Source organism: Mobula birostris, chromosome 19 (assembly GCF_030028105.1).
Source record: "Mobula birostris isolate sMobBir1 chromosome 19, sMobBir1.hap1, whole genome shotgun sequence".
In the NCBI taxonomy this organism is placed as follows: Eukaryota; Metazoa; Chordata; class Chondrichthyes; order Myliobatiformes; family Myliobatidae; genus Mobula; species Mobula birostris.
In genome coordinates this window covers 13,884,602-13,909,987 of record NC_092388.1, presented here as the reverse complement: position 1 = coordinate 13,909,987, position 25,386 = coordinate 13,884,602, and the positions used below count along the sequence as shown (strand labels likewise).

Sequence of the window (25,386 nt, the reverse complement as noted above, 5' to 3'; positions counted from 1 at the left end):
AAAAGACAACGACTCAGAAGGAATACAGTATAAGAAACTGCTCTCTTTGCCACTTTTAGATAACCCAAGAGGAAACTCCTGTTGGCTATATGTTTACTAGTTATGAGTTTTAGATAACACAAGATGATTCAAATCTAATAATGAGCCATATTACAGCTTGGAAAGAATCTCATTTCCCAGCAGCATCTTGATTTCTAACCAAAGAACGCTGAGAAAGCAACATTTCGTTGCACTAGTTGTTACAGAGAACAATATAGAAACAGGCCAATTGACCCTCTGCATCTATGCTGACTCGTTGCACCTTTCTATACTAAACCCACTTGCCTGTATTAATTTCACGTATCTCTATACTTTTCTCATTCAAGTTCCAGTCAAAATGCCTCTAAATGCTGTCTCCACAACCTCCTCTGGCAGCTCATTCCAGACACCAACTACTCCTTAAATGAAAAATCTACACCTCATTTCTTTTAAATCTTCTCCCTCTCACCTTAAACCTATGCCTACTATTTTCAGACATTAGCTGTATACTCTATCTGCCTCTTATAATTTTAACAGACTTCCATTTTGTCACTCCTCAGCCTTCTTTACTCCGGAAAAAACAGGCATTGCCTGTACAGCAACTTCTGTTAACTCAAGCGATCCATCCTAGGTAACATCCTTGTGAAACTTTTCTGTGCCCTCTCCAGCTTAATCACATCCACACAATACTCCAAACGTACAACTGTAACACGACATCCCAACTCCTAAACTCCATTCTTTGGCCAATAAAGACAAGCATGTCATTTGCCTACCACACCACCCTGTCTACCTGTGTTCACATTTTCATGGATTTATCAACTTGTACCCATAGGTCCTCTGTTCAACAACACTCCCAGGGTACTGTTGTTAATTGCATATCTCCTGCCCTAGTATAACATCCCTAAACGCATCACTTTACACTCATCTGAGTTAAATTTCATCTGTCATTCCTTGGTCCACTTTCCCAGCTGATTGATGTATATTCCTTTGTACCCTCACACAACCTTCTCCACTGTCCAGTCCACCACCAATTTTGGTGTCATCAGCAGCCTTACTAATCATCCCACCTCTGTTCTCATCCAAGTCGTTAATATAGGTGTCAAACAACAGTGGACCCAGCACCAATTCCTGCAGCACATCATTGGCCACGGGCTTCCAACCTGAAAATCAACCCTCCCCTACCACCAAACTAGCTTTCAAGGAGAATGTGAACAAATACATTATCGAAAATGCACCAAAACCTTTAATTTCAGTGCAGCTGACGACTGCGGGATCTGACATGGACCAAACTGAGGACTTAAGTTTTCACTTAAATATTGGTGCTTCACAGAAATCCAGATATTCTCCAGTGCTTACCAAAACAATATAGGGTGAAAGGCTATGGGCCAGACTTGGTTAATTACTTCAAAAACATATGAGAAAATGCTGTGTTTTAAAATAAGTGCATGCATTTAGGAATAATTTGGAGCATTTGTAACGTTACCAAGAACACTCCTGATTGCAGTTTCTGGGACTCCATCTTCCCAATCACTCTCTCTGCTTCTACGCCTTACCACTAGAATCTTCCTTTCACTCATTTTTCTCTGCACATGTAAGAAGAGGCAGTTATTAATATAAAATGATGAAGGAATTTAGAAAATGCTCAATTAGCAGAACATAAAATAATTAATAATCAAAGTAAACCTTTGGAATTCTTTCCTTACTCCATTGGCCAACCCCTCTTGAGACACTAACAATATACTCCACTGCTTTGGTCAGAGCCTGTTGTACCTCATCCAGTGCAGGTATCATGGTTATAGTAGGAATTGACAGTGTAATATTAGTTCTGAAGATTGGGTGGCTCGACTGCTTCTGCTTACTGGAATGGTCGTTTTCTGTAAATTAAAAATGCAAGAATACACTTAAAAGATGAACTGTTAAGAAAGCCTTCCCTTCCCTAAGATTTGATAAACTCCTTTGAATGGTATTTAACTTTATTTCTACAATTGCACTATGACTCTGCAATTGATGCTGCAAGCTGAGAGTGAAGACAGAAAAATTGTTACGTCAGTCTTTAAATTGGCACATTATGAATGTGTAGGGGCCAATCATCTATTTTCTACCTGCCTGTAATGCATTTGTGTTGTGTGTTTTATTTTGGATCACAGTAAAATGTCACATGGAACACACATCAAAGTTGCTGGTGAACGCAGCAGGCCAGGCAGCATCTCTAGGAAGAGGTACAGTCGACGTTTCAGGCCAAGACCCTTCGTCAGGACTAACTGAAGGAAGAGTTAGTAAGAGATTTGAAAGTGGAAGGGGGAGGGGGAGATCCAAAATGATAGGAGAAGACAGGAGGGGGAGGGATGAAGCCAAGAGCTGGACAGGTGATTGGCAAAGGGGATATGAGAGGATCATGGGACAGGAGGCCCGGGTAGAAAGACAAGTGGGGGGAACCTAGAGGATGAGCAAGGGGTATAGTCAGAGGGACAGAGGGAGAAAAAGGAGAGTGAGAGAAAGAATGTGTGTGTAAAAATAAATAACCGATGGGGTACGAGGGGGAGGTGGGGCATCTGCAGAATTTCTGTTGTTTGCGTTTTAAAATGTCACATGGGATTGGGCATGGTAGCTGTGTACATACATCTATTGATGCTTCTGGACACATCTTCAGTGATGTTCCTGGAATCATCGGGTGTTTCGGGTCTTGCAACATCATACCACCTCCTCCAGGTGACCCAGCCGGGGCTGATCAGACCCCAGCTTGTGTCCAGATGGCTAGCTACTTGCAACTCCATGGCTCCCCTCTTTTGAGCCACAGCCATCTTGAGGCCCTCTCTGCCGCATCGGTGGTACTGCGGATGGCTCTCCTCTTCCTCTCTCCCTCGATGCCCAAAATGCTGAAGGCTCTAACTAAAGAATGGGCTATGAATCAGCTTCCTATCAACCCCTTCCTTCGCCATTGCCTCCAGAATTTGGTTAACATCTTCATCAAACTGCTTCCACAATGAAGTCATGTTAGCTGCAGGCCATTTAATCCGCCTCCTGTTAGAGGGATTAGTTTGCAACACTTGGAGGTTCCGGGCACTATGGGATGACTCCGGGCCTGGCCCCTCCTTCGTCTCATCAGGTTGGACACCTGCACATTGTGCTGCTCCTGCTCCCGCCAAACACTTCATCCTCGCTTGGTGGATCTTCAAGCCGCGATTGTTCTTGCAGATTTTGCCAAATGCACACTGCTTCCTCATCGTCGTTTGTTCATTGCCTGGGTCTGATGACGTTGTGTCCATCCAACTGGGGTGCTCATCCTCCCCCCCTCTCGGGCACCCCGGGGATATCTTTCCCTTAGATTCATTGTGGCTTTTGTGGGGGTCCTCCTCTCAGAGGACACAGACTGGGTGAAGTAAATGAGCATCATCACATATTCACCCTTTGTGCCATTAGTTTAGTTAAAGATAGACAGAGCAGGGGATGAATATTTTTTTATTGACCACTAACTTCTCTTATTAAGATTATATCACTAATTCCACAAACTTCATTAATGTTGTTAATTTCATTATCGCTATTTTTGATTGCTTTTCTTTGCTGATTTCATAATAAAGGATCGAACGTAGTTTTATCAACTTGGAACTCAGTTATTTGGAAGCGCGTCATATAGTGTTAATTCCCTCATTCAGTCTCTCAGTGGGTTTGTTTTTCAAGTAGCCACTACAAGAACATATAAGGAAATTTAATAATACTCTCTGCCTTGCATCAACACAACAATTCTATTGAAATTCTATCAGCATTTTTTTTAAATCATTGAATTCACATATGCCGGTAATTAATGCTCTGCAGAAATACATCAGCACACATTTAAAATCTGCCTGAAATCCTTCTTGCTATGCAAGCATCTATTAAATCAACAGCGCACTGTTTATCATACTAATTGCACAATGTTTGCATTGCACTGACTCATACCCATGAAATATAGGAGAAAAGATGAATGAATGCGTTTACGAATTGTCTCGAGTGTGTTGCGGGTGACCTTCAGCAATGCGTCAACATTCCGGTGGCTGAAATAAGAAAGCAATTCTTGTGCTTCTTCTTCCATTGACTCCAAGTCTTTCTTTTTCCTTCTTGTTAATGGAGATGGGAGATCGCTGCTCACCTGGTGGCTTCCATTCTGAGAGAAGGAATGTTTCTCACAGTTCCTTTCTTTGGCTAGAAGGATATTACATAGATTACTACAGTTTTACTTCCCCACTGGTTTACATTAGGCAAATTTGAAATAAAAAGAGTGTTATCTATTTCATGCCTTGTTAATGCAGGAAAAATTATATATTGAAATATGCCTTACAATAAACCATATTCATACAGCATATGAATAACAATAAATATATCAACTTTCGCTATTCTGACACAATTATTGTCAAAGAAGCAAAAGACGCCACTTGCAAGTCTTCAACATTCAATGTCACTGTTATGTCAGTTTTTTACCTTCAGAGTCACATAGTTCTTTTCGCTGTTCATTTCTACTGCTCCCTTTGAACTTTTGCTCCTCTTCTTTACTAGACTCAATAGCAAGTAACATGTTTATAAGTTCATTGGCTGCTTCCTCAACTAAAGAACTTTTACTGTGCAGCACTTGTGCAGCCTTCACACACAGTTCCTGGAAAAACAAAATACATCCAAGTTACCTAACATGTGAAAGGTATTTAATTGGGAATCTAGCATTCATAGTACTATATCCAATTGTATGTTACTAGAACACAGCAGTTGCTGGAAATCTGCTGAGCATTCATAAAAATCAAATGAAGCTGCATGTCACAGCCTTGCAGCTTCAATATTGAATCCTCCAACTTACAATTATGTGCTTACTCTTATCAATATCAGAACCAGCCAATTTTGCTCTGAGTAATCTATCTGTGACATTGGCTCAGTTTCTATTCCCCCTCTCCATTAGCACTCCCTGCCCTGCTATCCGCAATTCACCATACTTCTTTTTCACCCTCTAAGTGCGCTATTAACAACTCGTACCTTCAGCTCTAGCCCTGACTTACTGTAGATATTCCCTTTGTCCAATTCATTTTATCCAAGTTATTTTTCTTTCGTAGACAAAGGTTCTTTGACCTAAAATAACAACTGATTTTCTTTTCACAGATGTTACCTTTCTAACATTTTCTGTTTTGTTCCAGATTCCAGGATCTGCAATCTCTCCTGTTTGCAAAGGCTGTTCTGCCTTTCATAATTCCCATCTGTGCTATTGTTATTTTCCTCACATTATTTTATTAACCAGAAAGCACCAAAATCATTGTGTCACTTGTCCAACCTTGATCCCCACCCAAACACATTCTGTTTCCCTCTGTTCACTCTTCCTCTCTGAGATGCCTATTTGTTTTCTGACTCTTCTAATTCTGATGAGGAGTCATTGAGCTGAAATGTTACAGAGATATCATCAAAAAATCTTAATATATTATTAAAATGTGTCTTTAGACATGATCCACATATTTAAGACACAAATGTTCTCGGTCAGTATAAAGCTAGGGTACCTAAGACTTTTCACAGTACAGTAGTAATTTTATGGATTGCACTGTACTGTGGCCGCAAAAAAAGCAAATTTCATGACATATGTGAGTGCTGATAAACCTGATTCTGATATGGATCTCTATTGTGGACTGAGAATGGGAAAAGGACAGGGAGAGGTTGGCAAAAGGGGAAGAACGGAGAGGGAAGGGAGCAGGAAGCACCCGAGTGACATTCTGTAATTGTTTAGAATCAAATGCCCTTGCCTGGTGTCTAGGGCTGGGTTTGCCTGCGTCTATGTCATCCACCCCCTCTGCCCCAGAACTCCTTTTTTGCCACCTGTCTCACACCCCTGCTACATCCTCACCATTCCCAACATCCTTTGCTCCCACCAGATTTACAACCTTGCTCTCCACTTAACATTGACAAATACAGTACTGTGCAAAAGTCTTACAGTAAGCATCCTAGCTATATGTACATGTCTAAGACTTCTGTATGGTACTGTACATGCCAAGGACGCAGCCTAAGAGCTTAGCTCGCCTTCGGAGGTCCGAGATCTCATGGCTCTGGAGATGGGCGGATCGAAGGTTGGTGTCCCAGCAGGAGATCGGTGTGTCGTGGGAGTCGGAAGATCACTGGCCGTGTACCCAGAGACCTGAGATCTTTGGACAGAGCTCAGAAAAAGTGATGCAATGGTCTTTTAACATTGTAAACCAGCTAGTTGTTTGTTATGTCTCCCCTCTTGCTGTGAAGCGGAGACATCTCCTTCTCCCTTCTTAGGGGAAGAGAGAGCCTGTGGTATGTCGAATACTGGGTGATCAAGTAGTCTTTGGGGTACTGCAAGTCTGTGTCTTTGCTGCATGCTTGAATGCTCAGTGATGGGTGCTGATGCTTTTTTTCCCTGCTGGTGGGGGGAGGGGGATCGTTGCTTACGCATGGGAGGAAAAGGAGCTGAGGGGGATATTGGGGTTCTAACATTTAATTCTTTGGGGGCACTCCTCTGTTTTCGTGGATAGTTGCAAAGATAGATCATTTCAGGATGTATATTGTATACATTTCTCTGACATTAAATGTACCTTTGAAACCTTTGAAAACATTTTTAAGGTTGCTAAGGAGGGACTAGAAGCACTCAAAAGAGAGCAGTTATGCCTGAAGCCAGAGCAAATGGAAGAGAAACTAAATAATTTATAGGAGAGTGAGAGCAGAGAGAGGTATATTGATATTCTAGAGCATAGTGGAGGAGTTCAGTCTTTTGTGGAACATTAAGATGCATTTATCACCAGGGCCTGGTGGAACTACCCCAGGTTGTTGTGAGAGTCCTTGACAGAGCAGAGAAGATTGACAGACATCTTTGTATTTTCATTCACCACAAGGGAGATCCCAGAGGTCTGGAAAGTAGCAAATATTGTTCCTTTGTTTAAGGGCAATAGGGACAAACCAGGATATTATAGGCTGGTGAGCCTTACATTGGTGTTAGGGAATTTATTAGAGAAGATTCTTAGGGATAGGATTTTAGTAACAAATGGAAAAACATAGACTTGATAGGGATAGACATGCAGGGCAGGTCACGTCTTTAAAACTTGATTTGAGTTTTCTTTTGAGGAGCTGAGAAAAATGATTGATTAGGATAGGGCAGTGGATTTGTTTACATGGACTTGAATAAAGCTTCCCACAAAATCACTCATGAAAGGCCACTCCCCCACTCCCGGCACTCCTTCTTTGTCACCTGTCTCACACCCCTCCCACGGTCCACCACCCTCACCATTCCCAACATCCTCTGCTCTCGCCAGATTTACAAACTCACTCACCGCTTCACGCCCAAAAGGTTAAGATACATGGAATCCATGGAGACTTACTAGACTGATTTCAAAATTGACCTGGCCATAGAAAGCAATGTGTAGTGATGTCAGAGTTTAATTCTGTTTGACTAAATGAGTTGAATGTAAATTGGTTCATCAGTAAGTCTGCAGATAATACAATTGGTAGAGTTCTGAACAGTGAGGAAGGTAGTCAAAGGGTACAGTGAAATACAAGTCAGTTGGAAGTATGGATGAAGAATGAGAAAATGGAGCATAAATCCAGATGAGTGAGAGGTGTTTTACTTTGTGCGATTGAATGCAGTAAATGGTAGATTTCAGGACCCTTACAAGCAATGATGATCTTGGGGTACAAGTCCATATTTCCCTGAAAGTATCAACACAAATAGATACAATCGTCTAAAAAAAACAAAAACACAAAAACAGACTTTGCTTTATTGGTTGGAGCAACAGGTATACAAGTTGGCAAGTCATGTTGCAGCGTGACATCAGGAACTTCAGGAAGACCACATTTGGAGTACTATGTGCTACACTACAAGAAGGTTGTGGAGGCCTTGGAGAGAGTGCAGAAGATGTACACCATGTTGTTGGCAGAATTAAAGGGTATTAGCTACAAGAAGTGGTTGGATAAACCTGGATTATTTTCTCTTAACCTTAGGGGTGACCTGACAGAATGTTTAAAATAGTCAGAGTACTCTTCCCAGTGTGTAAATATCTAATACTGATGGACATAGATTTAAGGCAAGAGGGGGAAAGGTCAAAGGAGATTCAAGGCAAGCTCCCTCGCCCTAGACATTGTGGGGCATAGGACCTATTCCAGTGCTCTATTGTTCAAAGTTCTAAACTGGCAAACCATTAATACTCTGCACTGAATGAGCGCGACACAAACTAAATTCTAACAATACCATTATTCACTATCGCAAACATGAGGAAATCTGCAGATGCTGGAAATTCAAGCAACACACACAAAATGCCGGTAGAATGCAGCAGGCCAGACAGCATCTATAGGAAGAAGCACAGTCGACGTTTCGGGCCAAGACCCAAGTTTGGAAAACACAAAATACAAGGAAATAGAGTTAATATTATCTATATTTTTTCCTGGGATACATAGTTCCCTGATTTGTACCCTATGAAAAGCTTGAATAACCGAGTTAGCAAAAGGGAATTTTGCTGCATCAAATCTACTATTTACTAACTGTTGTCATCTTCTTTATCAGCTAAGCCTCTCTAATGCGAATGACAGCGTGGAACCGAATATGTAGTAACCTAATCAACTGTGTGCTCAAAGTAAATGAGGTAAAATGAATCTGGTAGACATTTTTCATATATTATTCAAACAGGTTTGATACATTTTTAAAATAAATGCATTTTACAAAACAAATTCACATACTAACAAATAATTTAAAACATTAAAACAAAGTAAAATTAAGTACAGGTCAATAGCATCACTGCACTGTTTCCAGGATTGGGGATTGCAATGGTGAACCCACCAACAATGTTCCCTCTAATTTGTAATGACCAGTGTGTGCAAAAATCTTGTGCTGTGCAGTGTTTTGCCCAGTGACAACAACATGTACAGAATGAATTTTTTATAGAGGTATTCATTTTAACACCTAGCAAAACACTGTCAATAAGAACTTTGATCTCCTCTGGGTTTGAAAGTTTTTACACTCGTTCATCTGCACTGTCACAAAACATAACATTGCAAGCCCATAGCGGGTAATAAAGGATTTTCTCACTGGAACTTTTGCACACAGTCCATATGTGATTTGCTTGCTAAATGACTCTTTAAAAAGTCAATTGTCTAAATATCACTCCACTTCTTCCCACTTGCAAATTTTCCAGCAACTTTTGCATCGCGACAGTATATGCAGGTAACACCAGTTTCTGTATTGCACATAAATATTTCTTGTAGCTGCACACCCTGCACTCATAAGCTTTCAGTGTGCTTTAAATAACTAGTAGTTCTTTTCCACTTCACGCCTTTTGTTTCTTTGGAACTCGACATGGTGAATCAATAATTTCTTCAATAAAAATATTTCTAAAATCTGCAGACAAACCATAACAAACTCCATGTTGTCAACACAGTCCACATTAGAAACCAGAAAAGGAAATGTGATTGTGTATGATCATGAAATATACTTAATATGTTAACCAGGTAGAGGGCGACAACCCTTGGTGCGCAGTTTTTATTTTTTTAATTTTCATCTTTTACAGTTTCAAAATAACAAAAAAGGAAAAGGGCCCAAAGCAAAAGTTTGGGCACCCTGCTAGTCAGTATTTAGTAACACCTCCCTTGGCAAGTATCACAGCTCGTAAATGCTTTTTGTAGCCAGCTAAGAGTCTTTCAATTCTTGTTTGGGGGATTTTCGCCCATCCTTCCTTGCAAAAGGCTTCCAGTTCTGTGAGATTCTTGGGCTGTCTTGCATGCACTGCTCTTTTGAGGTCTATCCACAGATTCTCGATGATGTTTAGGTCAGGGGACTGTGAGAGCCATGGCTAAACCTTCAGCTTGCGCTTCAATAGACAATAGGTGCAGGAATAGGCCATTCGGCCCTTCAAGCCAGCACTGCCATTCACTGTGATCATGGCTGATCATCCACAATCAGTATCCAGTTCCTGCCTTATCCCCATAACCTTTGATTCCGCTATCTTTAAGAGCTCTATCCATCTCTTTCTTGAAAACATCCAGAGACTTGGCCTCCACTGCCTTCTGGGGCAGAGCATTCCACATATCCTCCACTGGGTGAAAAAGCTTTTCCTCAACTTCTTGAGGTAGTCCATTGTGGATTTTGAGGTGTGTTTAGGATCATTATTCTGTTGTAGAAGCCATCCTCTTTTCATCTTCAGCTTTTTTTTTTACAGACGGTGTGATGTTTGCTTCCAGAATTTGCTGATATTTAATTGAATTCATTCTTCCCTCTACCAGTAAATGTTCCCTGTGCCACTGGCTGCAACACAAGCCCAAAGCATGATCGATCCATCCCGTGCTTAACAGTTGAAGAGGGGTTCTTTTCATGAAATTCTGCAGCCTTTTTCTCCAAACATACCTTTACTCATTGCAGCTAAAAAGTTCTATTTTAACTTCATCAGTCCACAGGACTTGTTTCCAAAATGTATCAGACTTATTTAGATGTTCCTTTGAACCTTTGAATAGAACATCACACCGTCTGTTAAAAAGCTGGAGATGAAAAAAGGATGGCTTCTGCAACAGGATAATGAACCTAAACCCACCTCAAAATCCACAATGGACTACCTCAAGAAGCGCAAGCTGAAGGTTTTGCCATGGCCCTCACTGTCCACTGACCAAAACATCATCGAGAATCTGTGGATAGACCTCAAAAGAGCAGTGCATGCAAGACGGCCCAAGAATTTCACAGAACTAGAAGCCTTTTGCAAGGAAGGATGGGCGAAAATCCCCCAAACAAGAAATGAAAGACTCTTAGCTAGCTACAAAAAGCGCTTACAAGCTGTGATACTTGCCAAAGGGGGTGTTACTAAGTACTGCCATGCAGGATGCCCAAACCCTTGCTTCGGGCCCTTTTCTTTTTTGTTATTTTGAAACTGTAAAAAATGGAAATAAAAAAGTAATCTTGCTTAAAATATTAAAGAAATGTGTCATCTTTAAGTTTATGCCTTTTGGAAATCAGTTCATCTTTTACTCGCTTAGCTATTGACAGTAACAGAAATTTTGACCAGGGGTGCCCAAACTTTTCTTTTGCATGCTACTGTGTGTGTGTGTGTATGTGTGTGTGTATGTATGTGTGTGTGTGTGTGTATGTGTATGTGTATGTGTATGTATATATATATATATATATATATATATATATATATACACATATACACACACACAAAAGAACTTAATGTTTAATTGTCTGATCTTCGGATAACAGATCATTAACCTCAACTTTAAAACTTGTTCCTTCTGCAGAGATGCTGACAATTTGCTAAACATCTCCAGCATTTACTTTAATTTCAGATTTTTGCACCTGACATTGTTTGGTTTTTAATAATTAAGAACAATTAATAAGAACTCTTTAAAATTTCTGAAAAAATGATGAAATGAAGGTATTGTTGGATCCTGATACTTTTGTGATCCAAAAGGTTCTTTAGAAGTCAAGAGTGAGGCATAAAGTTTGTAGCTACGATCATTTTGTTAAGCATTGCAAGAACAAAGGGGGGGGAACGGGGGGGGGGGGAAGTCTTCTTGTATCAGGTAAGATTACTGATAACATTAAATTCTGTTGATAATCTTAACTAATCAGATATACAGATTCGAGTAATATGATACCTGCCACTCAAACCAAATAGTTTCCAGAAAAATAGAGGCAATTGTAACCACCAGAAAAATTGCTGATTACATGTATATAGGTATTAGATGATTATATAAAAATACCTATATACATAGGTATTATTATAAATAAGCATAAGAAAGTTAAACCACAAGAAAAATAACAATTCTATAGACAATCCAACAGTATATTCTTTATTGTTTAACCTTTTTGCTCCACTTTATGCTGAAAATAATTAGAATCTAATGCGTCATAATGCAACATTGAGTAGCTAGTTTTGATAAACTGGTTCAACTGGATTTTCAGATTCTTGGACAGCCTGATAATAGGAAAAAGAATGATAATGAGAGAAATCTATTGTTAAAGTCGCTTTTGTGTCAGGAACCACTCACTTTCTCTATGATTAGCTGACTTGACTAGGTTTCATAAAAATTACCAAGCTAGCTAGAGCAAATAACCAATTTAACAGCAGAGAAGTCAACAATGCCTCAAATAAAATCTGGAGAAACATCCAAAAGTAATCATTTAATAATCTAATAATAATGTGATCAGAATTAACTAGAATCAATTTTCATAATCATGTAATTATTCACGATTTTTTAAAAATTTATCAACTAAATCCACCTTCAATTTGAATTTGAAGATAAGAGTGTTCATAAGTGTATTTCACATACCTTAGTTTTCTCTACAAATTCATCACATGTAATAGGATCTTCCTCAGGTAATTTACATAACTGTATGGTGCTCATATCTTGAAGCACTGCATCAATGCGAAATTCTATCAAATCATTTGCACGATTCAGTAAGAGTTCAAGTTCTTCTGCAGGATGTCAAGCACAAAATTGAAAACAAAAGTGGTTCTTATCAAAAGATTCTATAAATGATGATTATAATAAAGCAAACATTATTAATACAGTGTATGCCTCAATTTACTGGTTCTCCAACTTGCCACTGATGCAAGTTAACAGGCTAATTTTAATCCTTAGTGAGATGCTCTCAGACCTGTTCTGAATCCCTGCTGCCACATAATCTGAAACACTTCCCTTGCGCTCAAATACTTCATCTCTATTGTCATTAACATACACGTCTGTTGTTTTCTTATTTGGAAGAAAATCAGCAAGCGAGCTGGAATAACCACTTTCCTACTGATGTCTGTGATTGACTTGTTAGACAGCTCTGGTGAAATAAAGTCCAGAGGGAGCATGAAAATAAAAACTCTTTAACTGATGTTCAGAATGGAAAGTTTATTATACATGTATACAGAAGTGTGAAGGAAAATAATTAAGAGTTTAGAATATTTTATTTGCAGTTTACTAATATACATCATGTAAATGTCAAGAGCCAGCCAATAAGTACCCTATGTATGGTGATTCTTTCATCACAATCTATTAATACATTAACCAACTTATGCTAAGTTTTAGATATAGTTGAAGTTATAAAGTGAAGAAACGACTATTCCACAATTATCATCGGACATATTGAGTTTTTCAGAATTTGTAAGGGTTGTATTTTCAAACATGAAAACCATCTGTCATAACTGGGAATTTCCATCTGGGTACAGTAGTTGTTGCTATTAAATTATCTAGCCAGCAGCCAGATTTCTGGAACACGACACATACCACGGCAGCTAAGGAGGTGAAATTCAAGTAAGTAATAGCCAATTTTTAAAAACCCTATCCAGTTCACTAACGTCATTCCTGGAAGGAAATTTGGCATCCTTATTTAAACTGGAGTACACCTGACTCCATGCCCACTAATATGGTTGACTCTTAATTGCCTTCTAGTTCAGGAGTAATTAAAGATTTCAGCATTGCCACTGATACCCACATTCAGGAATAAACAAATAAAGAAAACCCTTGTGGGTACATTATCATTTTTTAAATATTTTAATCCAGGTGTTTCACAGTAGGTTTGGAGACGTCTGTACTATTAACTGAATATTTCAAGATTCGAGATTTAAGTTTATTTATCGAACCCATACACAGAAATGCATCACTTGTGTTAACAACCAACAGACCTGGGGCAGCCCAGAAGTGTCATTACACATTCCAGTGCCAACATAGCGTGCCCATAATGCTCGCAGAACACACAGAACATAACAAACAACAAAACAACAATAGCAAATAAGCCCTGTTCCTCCCTCCATCCATGCAAATATGCAGACGTCTAACTCCAGGGTAGGATGTCTTCTTCAGCTTCCAGCAGGCTAGGATTTAGACTCAATGACATTGGGCCTTCTCGCAGAGATTCACAGATTTGGGGCTCCAGCCAATGGGCCTCAACCTCCAGATTTCTGATTTGTCCCTCTAGCCTCGATCTTTGGCATCAACCCAGGACCTGCTGGTCACCAAACAGGAGGCCTCGAACTGCGGTCTCACCAATTCATGAACCCAGGGGGTCGTCGGACTTCATTCCTCCTGCCGGCACAGAATTTCAACTCCAGAAATAGTCGACAACTTGCTGATCCCGGGGGGCCACCAGCCTTTGTCAATGCTGGTCTGCCAGCCCAACATCCAGCTGGACATCCCAGCTCAGTTCGCAGACATCCAACGTCCACATTACTGGTCTTCAAACATGGAGCAGAAACTTAGAATCCAGCCTATCCTCCAATTCCCCCACAACCTTGTCCCTAAACCAAAACCAGACGCTTAGCTCTCCACTCTGTATCCCAAAATGTCACTATGATCCTAAGAAAAGCACTATAAAAACAAATAAAACAGAGGTTGTAGCTGGGCTCCACCTTGCCGATTTCGGAAGTGATACCTGTTAAGTGGCAAATTTGTGATAAGAAAATGAAAGGAGCAATACACATGGACTACAATTAACCCATTTTCTAGAGTTTACTTCTAAACTGTGGATCATGAACTTGGAAGTTTAAGAAAACAAATTTGCAAACTGATTGACAAAGAACATATTTTTTGGATCACATTCTATTTAGATTGCACAATCTATCAAGCTGGTATCTTTTGAAGTTCCTCAGAACACGTCTTAAGGTGTAATGCAATTTCATTACCCAACTACACTTTTGACTTTAATAAGCTAAATCCCTTATTTGAGCAAGCTGAACAAAAAGTTAAGACTTCCCAAATGATAATCAAAACATTCTTTACAATTTTTTAAAATAAAAAATAATCTTTTCAAAGAGTTGAATCTAAAATGAAAATTAAACCTATTGTATTTTCTTGATCCAATTGTACTTCCTGACAACCTTTTGCACAGGCTCACTTTCAGAACAATCAGCAAAAGAAAAAGGAAGTTCTAATGTTGCCATGAAACATTACAACTTCTGCTAAGCAACTACAGTTTGTCTGAGAATTTCCGATGGATGTTGAGAGCGACTGGTGGACATTGTGAAGAGAGACCGACCAATTAAGTTAAAGGAGATTATGATTGCTCTGAGGACTATCATAAAATAATTAACCTGCCTTTTATCAAATAATTGAAAATTCCACTGTGCAAACAGATTTGGGAAATCAGTCATGCTTCTATCTGCTAATCCCATACATACTAGATAAACTTACCTAAAGCTTCAGAAACTCTGCTCAGGAATTTATCAACATTCAGAGAAGTCCAATTCAGAGAAGTCAAGCCAGACTGCAATGCATTATCCACTTTGATTAAATGAGGACCCATCAGTCGCTCAAAAGAACTTTGAATTTTTGATCTTATTCTTCTGTTTTCTGATAAAATCATCTAAATAAATGCAAAAGAATAGCATGATTTATCTTGCAAATTGTAAATAATTTGAACATTTACAATTTAGTACAAGCAAAACACAAAGTCAATCTACAAAGCAAGATATTTTTGACCGATTGAAGCCTAGTTTCACCTATCACCTTTTAGCTAGTCCACCTTCCCCTCACCCCCAACTTTTTATTCTCAGGTCTTCCCCCTTCCCCTCCTGTCCTGAAGAAGGGTCTCTGCCCAAAATGTCAACTATTTATTCACTTCCAAAGATGCTGCCTGACCTGCTGAGTTCCTCCAACATTATGTACATGTTGCTCAGGATTTCCAGCATCTGCTGAATCGCAACATTCTAAAGTTATACTTGATAGATTCTATGATCATTAATGAAAAGTGTACATAATAATTAATTTTATTCTCCTTCTTTCTGCCTTTAGTTGTTATTCAGAATATCTAGAGTCTATTCTTCCTAGATTTACTAAAGTTGGTGGTATGATGTTGAGTGAAAATTCTAAAACAAAGAAATCTTCCTCCTGCTTATACTAGGATAATATACAATTTAGAAATCTTCTGGGAAATCTCTTAATTTATGTAAATGAGTATGATGTTGTAGCAATTAAATGTACAATGTTGGTGTGATAAGAGCATTACTGAGTCCCTGGGACATTTTGAGACCTAAATATTAGGAATCTAAGGAAACCCAGTACAATAGTTAAACAGTAAACTATAAGGTATACAAGAAACCTGCCAACACATGCAAGCAATTAGAATAAAAAATATCTGGTGGAACTAAGAGGTAAGGCAGCATTTGTGGGAAGAGGTATTTAATTAGCAACACACAAAACGCTGGAGGAACTTAACAAGTCAGGCAGCATCTATGGAAATGAATAAACAGTTGATGCTACAGGCCGAGAGCATTCTTCACAACCGGGAGGGAGGGGGGAAGAATAAAAATGTGAAGGGAGGGAAAGGAAGACAGCTGGGAGGTGAAGCTCGGTGGATAAGAAAGGTAAAGTCTGGAGAGGAAGGCTTCTGATAGGAGAGGAGTGTGGACCATAGGAGAAAGGGAAGGAGGAGCGGCAACATGAGGAGATGACAGGCAAGCAAGAAGATTAAGAGGGCAGAGAGTGGAATAGAAGAAGAAGGGAGGGAGGGTGTAACTTTTTTTTTTTACCTGGAAGGAGAAATCGATATTCATGCCATCAGGTTGGAGGATACCCAGATGGAATACAAGGTGTTGCTCCTCCACCCCAAGGGCAGCCTCATCTTGTCACAAGAGGAGGCCATGGACTGAAATGTCGGAATGGGAATGGAAATCCGAATTAAAGTTGGTTACTGAGAAGTTCCGTTTGAGGCAAACGGAGCAGCGATTCTCAACAAAGCCGTCCCCCAATTTATGGCAGGTCTTTCCAATGTAGAAGAGGCCACATCAGGAGCGCCGGACGCAATAGATGGCTCCAGCAGATTTGCAGGTGAAGTGTTGCCTCACCTGTAAGGACTCCCTGTGGCCCTGAATGGAGGTGGGAGAGGAGATGAATGTGCAGGTGTAGCACCTTGGCCACTTGCAGGGATAAGTGCTGGGTGAGAGACGAGTGGGGAGGAATGAATGGATAGGGGAATCATGGAGCGAGCATGCCTGCAGAAAGTGGACGGTGTGGGGGAGGCAAAGATGTGCTTGGTGGTAGGATTCCTGTGGAGATGGCGGAAGTTGCAGAGGATGATGTGTTGGATGTGGAGGCTCATGGAGTGGTAGCCAAGGACAAGAGAAACTCTATCACTGTTAGGGTGGCAGGAAGGTGGGGTGAGAGCAGATCCAGGGAGTGAAAGAGATGCAAGTGAGGGCAGTGTCTACGGTGGAGGAAGGAAAACCCCATTCTTTGGAAGAGGAGGACATCTCTGATGTCCAGGAAAGGAGAGCTGCATCCTGGGAACAGATGTGAAGGAGACAAAAGAAATATGAAAAGGGACTAGCATTTCAGGTCAATAACATTGACTGTTTCTTTCCCCACAAATGCTCCCTGACCCTCTATTTCTAATATCTGCAGTATTATATTTTTGCATGCACAGATATGTTTAATTCAAACATATGAAGGAACTTATTTTTCCATTTAATAATCTGATACAGACTGTAATTTCCCTCCTCCCCTTATTCACTCCAAAGCAGTAGAAGCTACAGTCCTTCTTTCGTGCTTGCAATGCTTCCCTTTTTTAAAAAAAAACCTGAAGCACATAACCAACCAAAGAGTGGATCTGCAGTTTGGGATCCACTATCTGTTAATTTAGGATAAAGAAAAAGGGCAGAAAAGGTAGTTCCTCATGTGCAGTGCACCTCTTAAGTCTCTCACTACCCGCAGAAAATAGATTTAACAGAGTAAATGCTAAGGATAACCATTTCTCTACTACACCTCATTACTGTGACACGGTAGTGTAGCAGCTACCATAAAGCTTTGCAGGGTCCACGATTGAGGTTCAGTTCTCGCCCGCTGTCTGTAAGGAGTTTGTACTTTCTCCCTATGAAAGCATGAGTTTCCTCTGGGTGCTCCAGCTTCCTCCCACATTGGGCTAGTAAGTTGTTGGCATGCTGTGCTAGCGCTGGAACATGGAAACACTTGTAGACAACTTGGACTGTGTTGGTCATTGATGCAAACAGCACATTTCACTGTATATTTCGATGTATCTGACAAATAATAAAGCTAATCTTTCAAAACATTACCTGGAGTCTGTTATAGTTCTTTTTAAGCACATCTTGTTTCTGCTGAAAAACTCTGGCAAAGGGGGGAATTTCAAGGCCCATCTTGGCCATACATTCTGTTTCACGTATTAAAATTAGGATTTGAGAATCAAAGTTCACAAACAGTTCTCCTGTCTCTGGGGCTTTCACCAACAATGATGCCTGCAAACCCGCCTTTGCTACTTCAATCTAAGGAAAGAAATCAAATAAAAGTAATTAATTAAAGAAGAGGCCATTTTGCTCATTGGGAGAATTCAACATTCACTCTATCAAAGCAAAGCCTTCAAGATATAATTGTCAGTGTTTTAGATCTGGAATCAAATTCATTTAGATATATTTCCTTTTTGAGCCAATGCTACATTGAATCATCAGGCAAAGAGTTTAATTCTTTTCACTGTGAAAGTAGTTTTTTCATGTTGAGCTACCATAACAATTACAAATTTTCCATAATGGTGCAGTGAGATTATCCAACGAATGCCTGAACCTTAAAGGTTAGCAGTCCCAATTTATAGTGTCAAATTAGCAAACATTAATCAGAGAAGTTAGGACTAGCACTACAACTGCTACCAGTATCACTGAAATACTCAAGTGAGTCAAGCAGCATCTGCAGAAAGAGAAACAGAGTTAACTTTTCAGGTCAAAGATTTTCCTTGATATGCTGAGTGTTTCCAGCACATTTTATTTTTATTTCAGACTTCCAACATCCCCATTTTTTTTACATTTTCATTTATGAATACCACTGAGTTCTTTACCGTATCTAAGAATATTGTGAGAATTACAGTATGAGCATAGAAGTTTTTCAAAGTTCAAAGTAAATTTATTATCAAAGTACATATATGTCATCATATACAATCCTGAGATCAATTTTCTTACAGGCATAATCAATAAATCAACAATAGTAACCATAACAGAATCAATGAAAGACCACACCAACTTGAGCATTTAGCCAGTGTGAAGACAACAAACTGTGCAAGTACTAAAAGAAAGAAATAATAATAATAAATAAATAAGCAAACAATAAATATCAACAACGTGGGATGGAGTCCTTGAAAGTGAGCCCATAAGTTGTGCGAACATTTCAATGATGGGGCTCATGAAGTGATCCACTTTAGTTCAAGAGCCTGATGGTTGAGGGGTAATAACTGCTCCTGATTCCGGTAGTGTGGGTCCTGAGGCTCACGTACTTTCTTCCTGACAGCAGCAGTGAGAAGACAGCATGACCTGGGTGGCAGGGATCAATGTTCCCTCTAATTTTTAGTTGTCAGTATGCGCAAAAATCTTATGTTGTGCCAATTTTTTTCCTGTGACAGTTTACGTAGGTTTAAAAAATATTTGACATAAAACTGCACAGAATAACAACAAAATAACGTACATATTTAAGTCACTCAGTTATTTTTTTCTCTCTCCTGTCTTTGGCATTTACCCATTCTTTATAAACTCTTATCTAGACTAATAGAACTTCCATCCAATTGAGGGCTTTTGATTCTCATTAACATACCAAATAACATTCACCTAAATGGTTTCTCAGCTTGTTTTTGAGTTGATTCATTAGGCTAAAATCTCGCTCACAGTCCGCACTAGACGCAAGAAAGGTTCCCCCAATGTCCATCAACTGTGCAAGGTTGCAAAACTGTTCATTTTGAAGTACAAGTGCCACCATTTGAGCAAAGTTTGAAATCAGTTTGGATTTAATTTCTTCTTGCACGGAAAATTTGAAATCATTAAACTGTCTAACTATTACAGTATTTTCAGTTAGAAAATCATGATATTTTAGACATAAGGCATTAACTTGTTCATCGCCAAATGAAGTCACAATCTGGAAATGTGGAGAAATCAAAAGCTGACCATTCTTGTACCTCATCTTCAGGAAACTTTTCTTCTAAATGAACACAAAGACTATTTATGAAAGTCAACAGTGAACCTGTATCTACTGTGACGTTTTCTTCATGTTGTTGGCTTAGCAAAACTTTAACTTTGTCACTCCACGAAACGTTGTCTCCCAGATACTGCTTTCTCATCTTGTTAATTTTGCCTCGTGCAAACTGAAGTGAATCAATCAGTGTCAGGCCACTCTTTTGCAGAATCTTGCACAGTGCAGCCAGTTCATCAAAGACATCACATAAAACCTGTGAACCTATTTTGTATGTGATGTTTATCAATTTCTTGTGACAGTATTTAGCCACAGGGTCATTTGACTGATCTTTTTCAATAAAAACTTAGTAAACTATCTACAGGATTTGAAACAGATCTTCGTAAACTTTACGATATGAACACTGTCCGCCAAAGATGGCTGCTGCCGTGATGCAGTTGTAAAAACTGGAACAGAAAAGGTGAGGTGACGTAAATTAGTGACGTGCGTTGTGGTATTTGAAAAACCGACTAACTAGTTAACAGAAACATTTAGCTAAAAGACTATTTTCAATAAGTATAATTATTAATTACTACATTATCTTAGGTAACTAACTTTTTGTGCGCACATTAATTTCCTTGGTGCTCTGGTTGAAAAACGTGCGCGCGCATACGTGCACAGCTTAGAGGGAACAAAGGTAGGGATCCCTGATGATGGAAGCTGCTCTTCTGCAGCAGCGTTTCATGTAAATGTGCTCAATAGTGGGAAAGGCTTTACCCCTGATATACTGGGCCATATCCACTACTTTTTGTAGGATTTTCCATTCAAGGGCATTAAGTCAGCCAATGAAATACTTGGCAAATAAGACCTCTTTTCATACTCATTGCCAAAACACAGTTTTAAATACAAGACCAGAAAATGCTGGAATCACTCAGTAAGTCCAGCAACATTTAGCATTATTCATTGATGATGTTTCATTATAAACAACTGGGCTGAATTCATCACCTTGCTTTAAGTAGTGTGTATAATGCAGTCAATCAACCGAAATGAAAGTCAAGAAGTCATCCACCTGAAATGTTGACCTTGTTTCTCTGTCCACAGATGTGGCTGGTTTGTACGACCAGCATTTTCTCTTTTTATTTTAACCTCTGCAGTATTTTGCTTTCTGAAAATGTTTTTTGTAAATTCACCTGGGCAGCCCCCAACCTGATGTCATGAATATCGATTTCTCCTTCCATGAAAATATCCCCCCCCTTCTTCTATTCCCTACTCTAGACTTTTACCTCTTCTAGCCTGACTATCACTTCCCACTGGGTCCCTTCTCCTCCCCTTTCTCCTATGGTCCACTTTCCTCACCTATCAGATTCCTTCCTCTCCAGCTCTTTAACTTTTCCTACTCTCCTGGCTTCACCTATCATCTTCGAGCTATTCCACCTTCCCCTCCCCCTACCTTTTTATTCTGGCATCTTCCCTCTCTTGTGTCCGAAAGAAGGGTCTTGACCCGAAACGTCGACTGTTTACACTTTTCCATTGACACTGCCTGACCTACCAAGTTCCTCTGGCATTTCGTGTGTGTTGCTTCAGATTTCCACCATCTGCAGACTTCCCCCTGTTTGTAAAAGAGGTGCCTGAAGGCATGTGGGACCTATAACGCTGATCAATGCTTGCAGAAAAGGTGGAGACAGGAAAACAAGGATGGTGAAGGAACAAAGGGAGAAGGCACAAAGAAATCAACAACATATTCTACAGCAGCGGTCCCCAACCACCAGGCCACGGACCGGTACCAGGCAGCAAAGCATGCGCTACCGGGCCACGAGGAAATGATATGATTTGGTGATATGAGTCAGCTGCACCTTTCCTCATTCCCTGTCACGCCCACTGTTGAGCTTGAACACATGCGAGGTCATTACACATATGTCATCCCTGTCGGCGCGGGAAGATCAACTCCTCGAGCTTGCAAATGACGGCGGGCTGAAAAGCATGTTTGACGTAACATCTCTGCCAGCATTCTGGATCAAAGTCAAGGCTAAATATCCTGAGATAGCCATGAAAGCACTGAAAACGTTGCTTCCATTTCCAATATATCTCTGCAATGAATGCAACGAAAACTAAATTGCGGAATAGACTGAACATAAGGAACTTCCTTCGAGTATCGCTGTCTCCCATCACCCCTCGATAGGACCGTCTTGTTGCAGGGAAACAAGTCCAGGGCTTCCACTGATTCAGCGATATTGGTGTGTTGCAATGATTTTATATGTTCATACGGGGAAAATATGTGCTGTGTGTTTAATATCCAAAAGTTACTTAAAATGTTATGATGCTATTGACTTATATAACCATATAACAATTACAGCACGGAAACAGGCGATCTCTGCCCTTCTAGTCTGTGCCGAACGCTACTCTCACCTAGTCCCACTGACCTGCACTCAGCCCGTAACCCTCCATTCCTTTCCTGTCTATATACCTATCCAATTTTTCTTTAAGTGATAATACCGAACCTGCCTCTACCACTTCTACTGGAAGTTTGTTCAACACTTACTTCAAGCTCCCCTGATAATTGACTTATTGCTATATTCATGCGAGGAAAATATGCGCTGTGTGTTTAATATTAAATTCGTTAGATAAAGCCTTTTAGAAACCAAATTGAGTGTATTAGCCACTTACCACCTAAATTGCGTTTGTGATTAACACCCCCCCCCGAACAGAATCGCCAGAAACAATTTGTAGAAAAAAATCGGCACGTACACGCATGCGCACTGGTGCCCGTGCAAGGCTTCATGGCCATTGTAGTCTTTCTCGGGGTAAACCCAACTTATTTGACTGCTACTCTTGCTCGTTGGCAACCCTACCACACCACCCCCTCCCCCCACCGGTCAGCCAGTCCACAAGAATATTGTCACTATGAAACCGGTCCGCAGTGCGAAAAAGGTTGGGGACCTCTGTTCTACAGTGAAAATAAACTAATAAATTGCACTTTGCTCTTCTTATTTATAATTATTGTTCAACCTTCTTAGGAAATAAAGTGGAAGAGGTTCACCTGCAGAACAGAATAGCATTTCCATTTTGACTTTATCCCATGCCTTGATTTCACAATGTATATCCAGCAACTGCAGAAATTACATTTCAATATAACTCACACAAGGCATGGTATTCAGCAATGTGCAAATGTGCAGATTTAAAACAGCATATTTTCCACATCGCTCAGGAAGACATCAGTATTACTTTCAAAGAATAGATATGCTTCTTTTGTTGCTCGCTAGCATTCATTACCTGCCTCAGCCAGCCTCGATGATACAGCACCTCAAACTCCAGCAAAACTTTTGCCACTTTGTTATAGTTGCGAACAACGCGCTTGGCATCTGCTGTCTGCAGGATGCTTGGCTGTTGTTGAAAAAGTTCCATCGGTTCGTGAATCTTGTGGAAAAGCTGTCGGGCCCACAGAATCCTGCCTGCTACAGGTGGCATGTCTCGTGCAATAGGGGGATCATTTTTTTGTCTGGTGTACAACTTAGACACCATCTCAATGTCATGTCCATATTTTTGGAGAACCTTCTGGTATTTTTCATCCACAGCAAGATCTGATATTTCAAGTCTAGACAAAAGGCATAAAAAAAAATCAACCAGTAAAATGATATTCATGTTCCCTAACTTGAATAAGTCCACATAACCCACAAACCTTCCTTCCCTGATTATATTCATACCCATGTGAAACTTTCGGGCCCCCCAAAACCCCCAAGGCCTTGATAGCTGATCCATGAAGAGAAAACATTCTAGAATACCGTACGTAACTAAGCCTCAGATAGCAGGAACACTCCCATGGTCTTCTGACAGCTTATGCAGCACTCAAATGTAGCAGTTAGAGCAAGACTTTACCCAGTGCCAGCGATCAGTGATTGGGGTTCAATTCCCATCGCTATCTGTAAGAAGTTTATATGTTCTCCCTGTCACTACGTGGGTTTCCTCCAGGTGCTCCAGTTTCCTCCAAAAACATAACGGTTAGTTAGAAATATAGAAACATAAAAATCTATAGCATATTACAGGCCCTTCAGCCCATAATGTTTGCCAACCATGTAACCTACTCTAGAAACCGCCTAGAATTTTCCTACCACATAGCCCTCTATTTTTCAAAGCTCCATGTACCTAAGAGTCTCTCAAAAGACCCTATTGTATCTGCCTCTACCACCTTTGCTGGCAATGCATTCCACGCACCCACTGCTCTCTGTGTGAAAAACGTACCTCTGACATCCCCCTTGTACCTACTTCCAAGCACCTTAAAACTATGCCCCTCGTGTTAGCCATTTTAGCCCTGGGAAAAAGCCTCCGGCTATCCACACGATCAATGCCCCTCATCATTTTATATAGCTCTATCAGGTCACCTCTCATCTTCCGTTGCTCCAAGGAGAAAAGGCCAAGTTCATACAACCTATTGTCATAAGGTACGCCAGGCAACATCCTTGTAAATCTCCTCTGCACTCTCTCTATAGTATCCACATCCTTCCTGTAAAGAGGTGACCAGAACTGAACACAGTACTCCAAGTGGGGTCTAACTAAGCCCTTATATAGCTGTAACTTTACCTCACAACTCTTGAACTCAATCCCATGGTTGATGAATGCCAACACACCATATGCCTTCTTAAACACACAGTCAACCTGTGCAGCAGCTTTAAGTGCCCGATGGATGTGGACCCCAGATCTTGCTGATCCTCCACACTACCAAGAGTCTTACCATTAATATTATATTCGGTCTTCAAATTTTACCTACTGAAATGAACCACTTCACAGTTAACTGGGTTGAACTCCATCTGCCACTTCTTAGCCTAGTTCTGCATCCTATCGATGTCAAGCTGTAACCTCTGACAACCCTCCAGACTATCCACAACACCCTCAATTTTGGTGTCATCAGCAAACTTACTAACCCACCTTTCCACTTACTCATCCAGGTCATTTATAAAAATCACAAAGAGGAGGAGTCCCAGAACAGATCCCTGCAGAACACCACTCGTCACTGTCCTCCATGCAGAATACGAACCATGCACAACCACCTTTTGCCTTCTGTGGACAAGCCAGTTCTGGATCCACAAAGCAAGGTCTCCTTGGATCCCATGTCTCATTACTTGCCAAGGTCCTTTTCACTGGTGAGTACTGAAGCAAAGTATTCATTAAGTATCTCCACTACCTCCTCTGGCTCCATGCACATGTTTCCACTCTCACTCTCTTGGTCCTATTCTCACACGGCTCATCCTCTAGCTCTTCACATACTCGTAAAATGCCTTGGGGTTTTCTTTAATCTTGCTCACCAAGGACTTCTCATGGCCCCTTCTAGCTCTCCTAATTTCATTCCTGAGCTGCTTTCTGGCACCCTTGTAATTTTCTAGAGCTCGAACAGTACTTAGTTTCTTGAAGCTTTCATAAGCTTTTCTTTTCTTCCTAACTAGATTTTCTACATCCATTGTACACATGGTTCTTTCACCCTACCATCCTTTCCCTGCCTCAATGGAACATACCTATGCAGAA

At 40.3% G+C, this 25,386-nt stretch overlaps 1 protein-coding gene across 2 annotated transcripts in view; it reads right to left on the bottom strand.

Moving 5' to 3' along the window:
• dnah5 (dynein, axonemal, heavy chain 5) overlaps positions 1-25,386 on the bottom strand; it is a 211,710-nt gene that overhangs the window by 152,938 nt on the left and 33,386 nt on the right. For both annotated transcript variants that reach the window (XM_072283263.1, XM_072283264.1), the window contains 8 exons: positions 23,143-23,464; positions 18,006-18,212; positions 15,130-15,301; positions 12,283-12,428; positions 4,474-4,645; positions 3,955-4,197; positions 1,702-1,892; positions 1,502-1,601 (listed from right to left, as the gene is read on the bottom strand). In XM_072283263.1, coding sequence (XP_072139364.1) covers positions 1,502-1,601; positions 1,702-1,892; positions 3,955-4,197; positions 4,474-4,645; positions 12,283-12,428; positions 15,130-15,301; positions 18,006-18,212; positions 23,143-23,464 — 1,553 coding nt within the window. The remainder of the gene's footprint in view (positions 1-1,501; positions 1,602-1,701; positions 1,893-3,954; positions 4,198-4,473; positions 4,646-12,282; positions 12,429-15,129; positions 15,302-18,005; positions 18,213-23,142; positions 23,465-25,386) is intronic.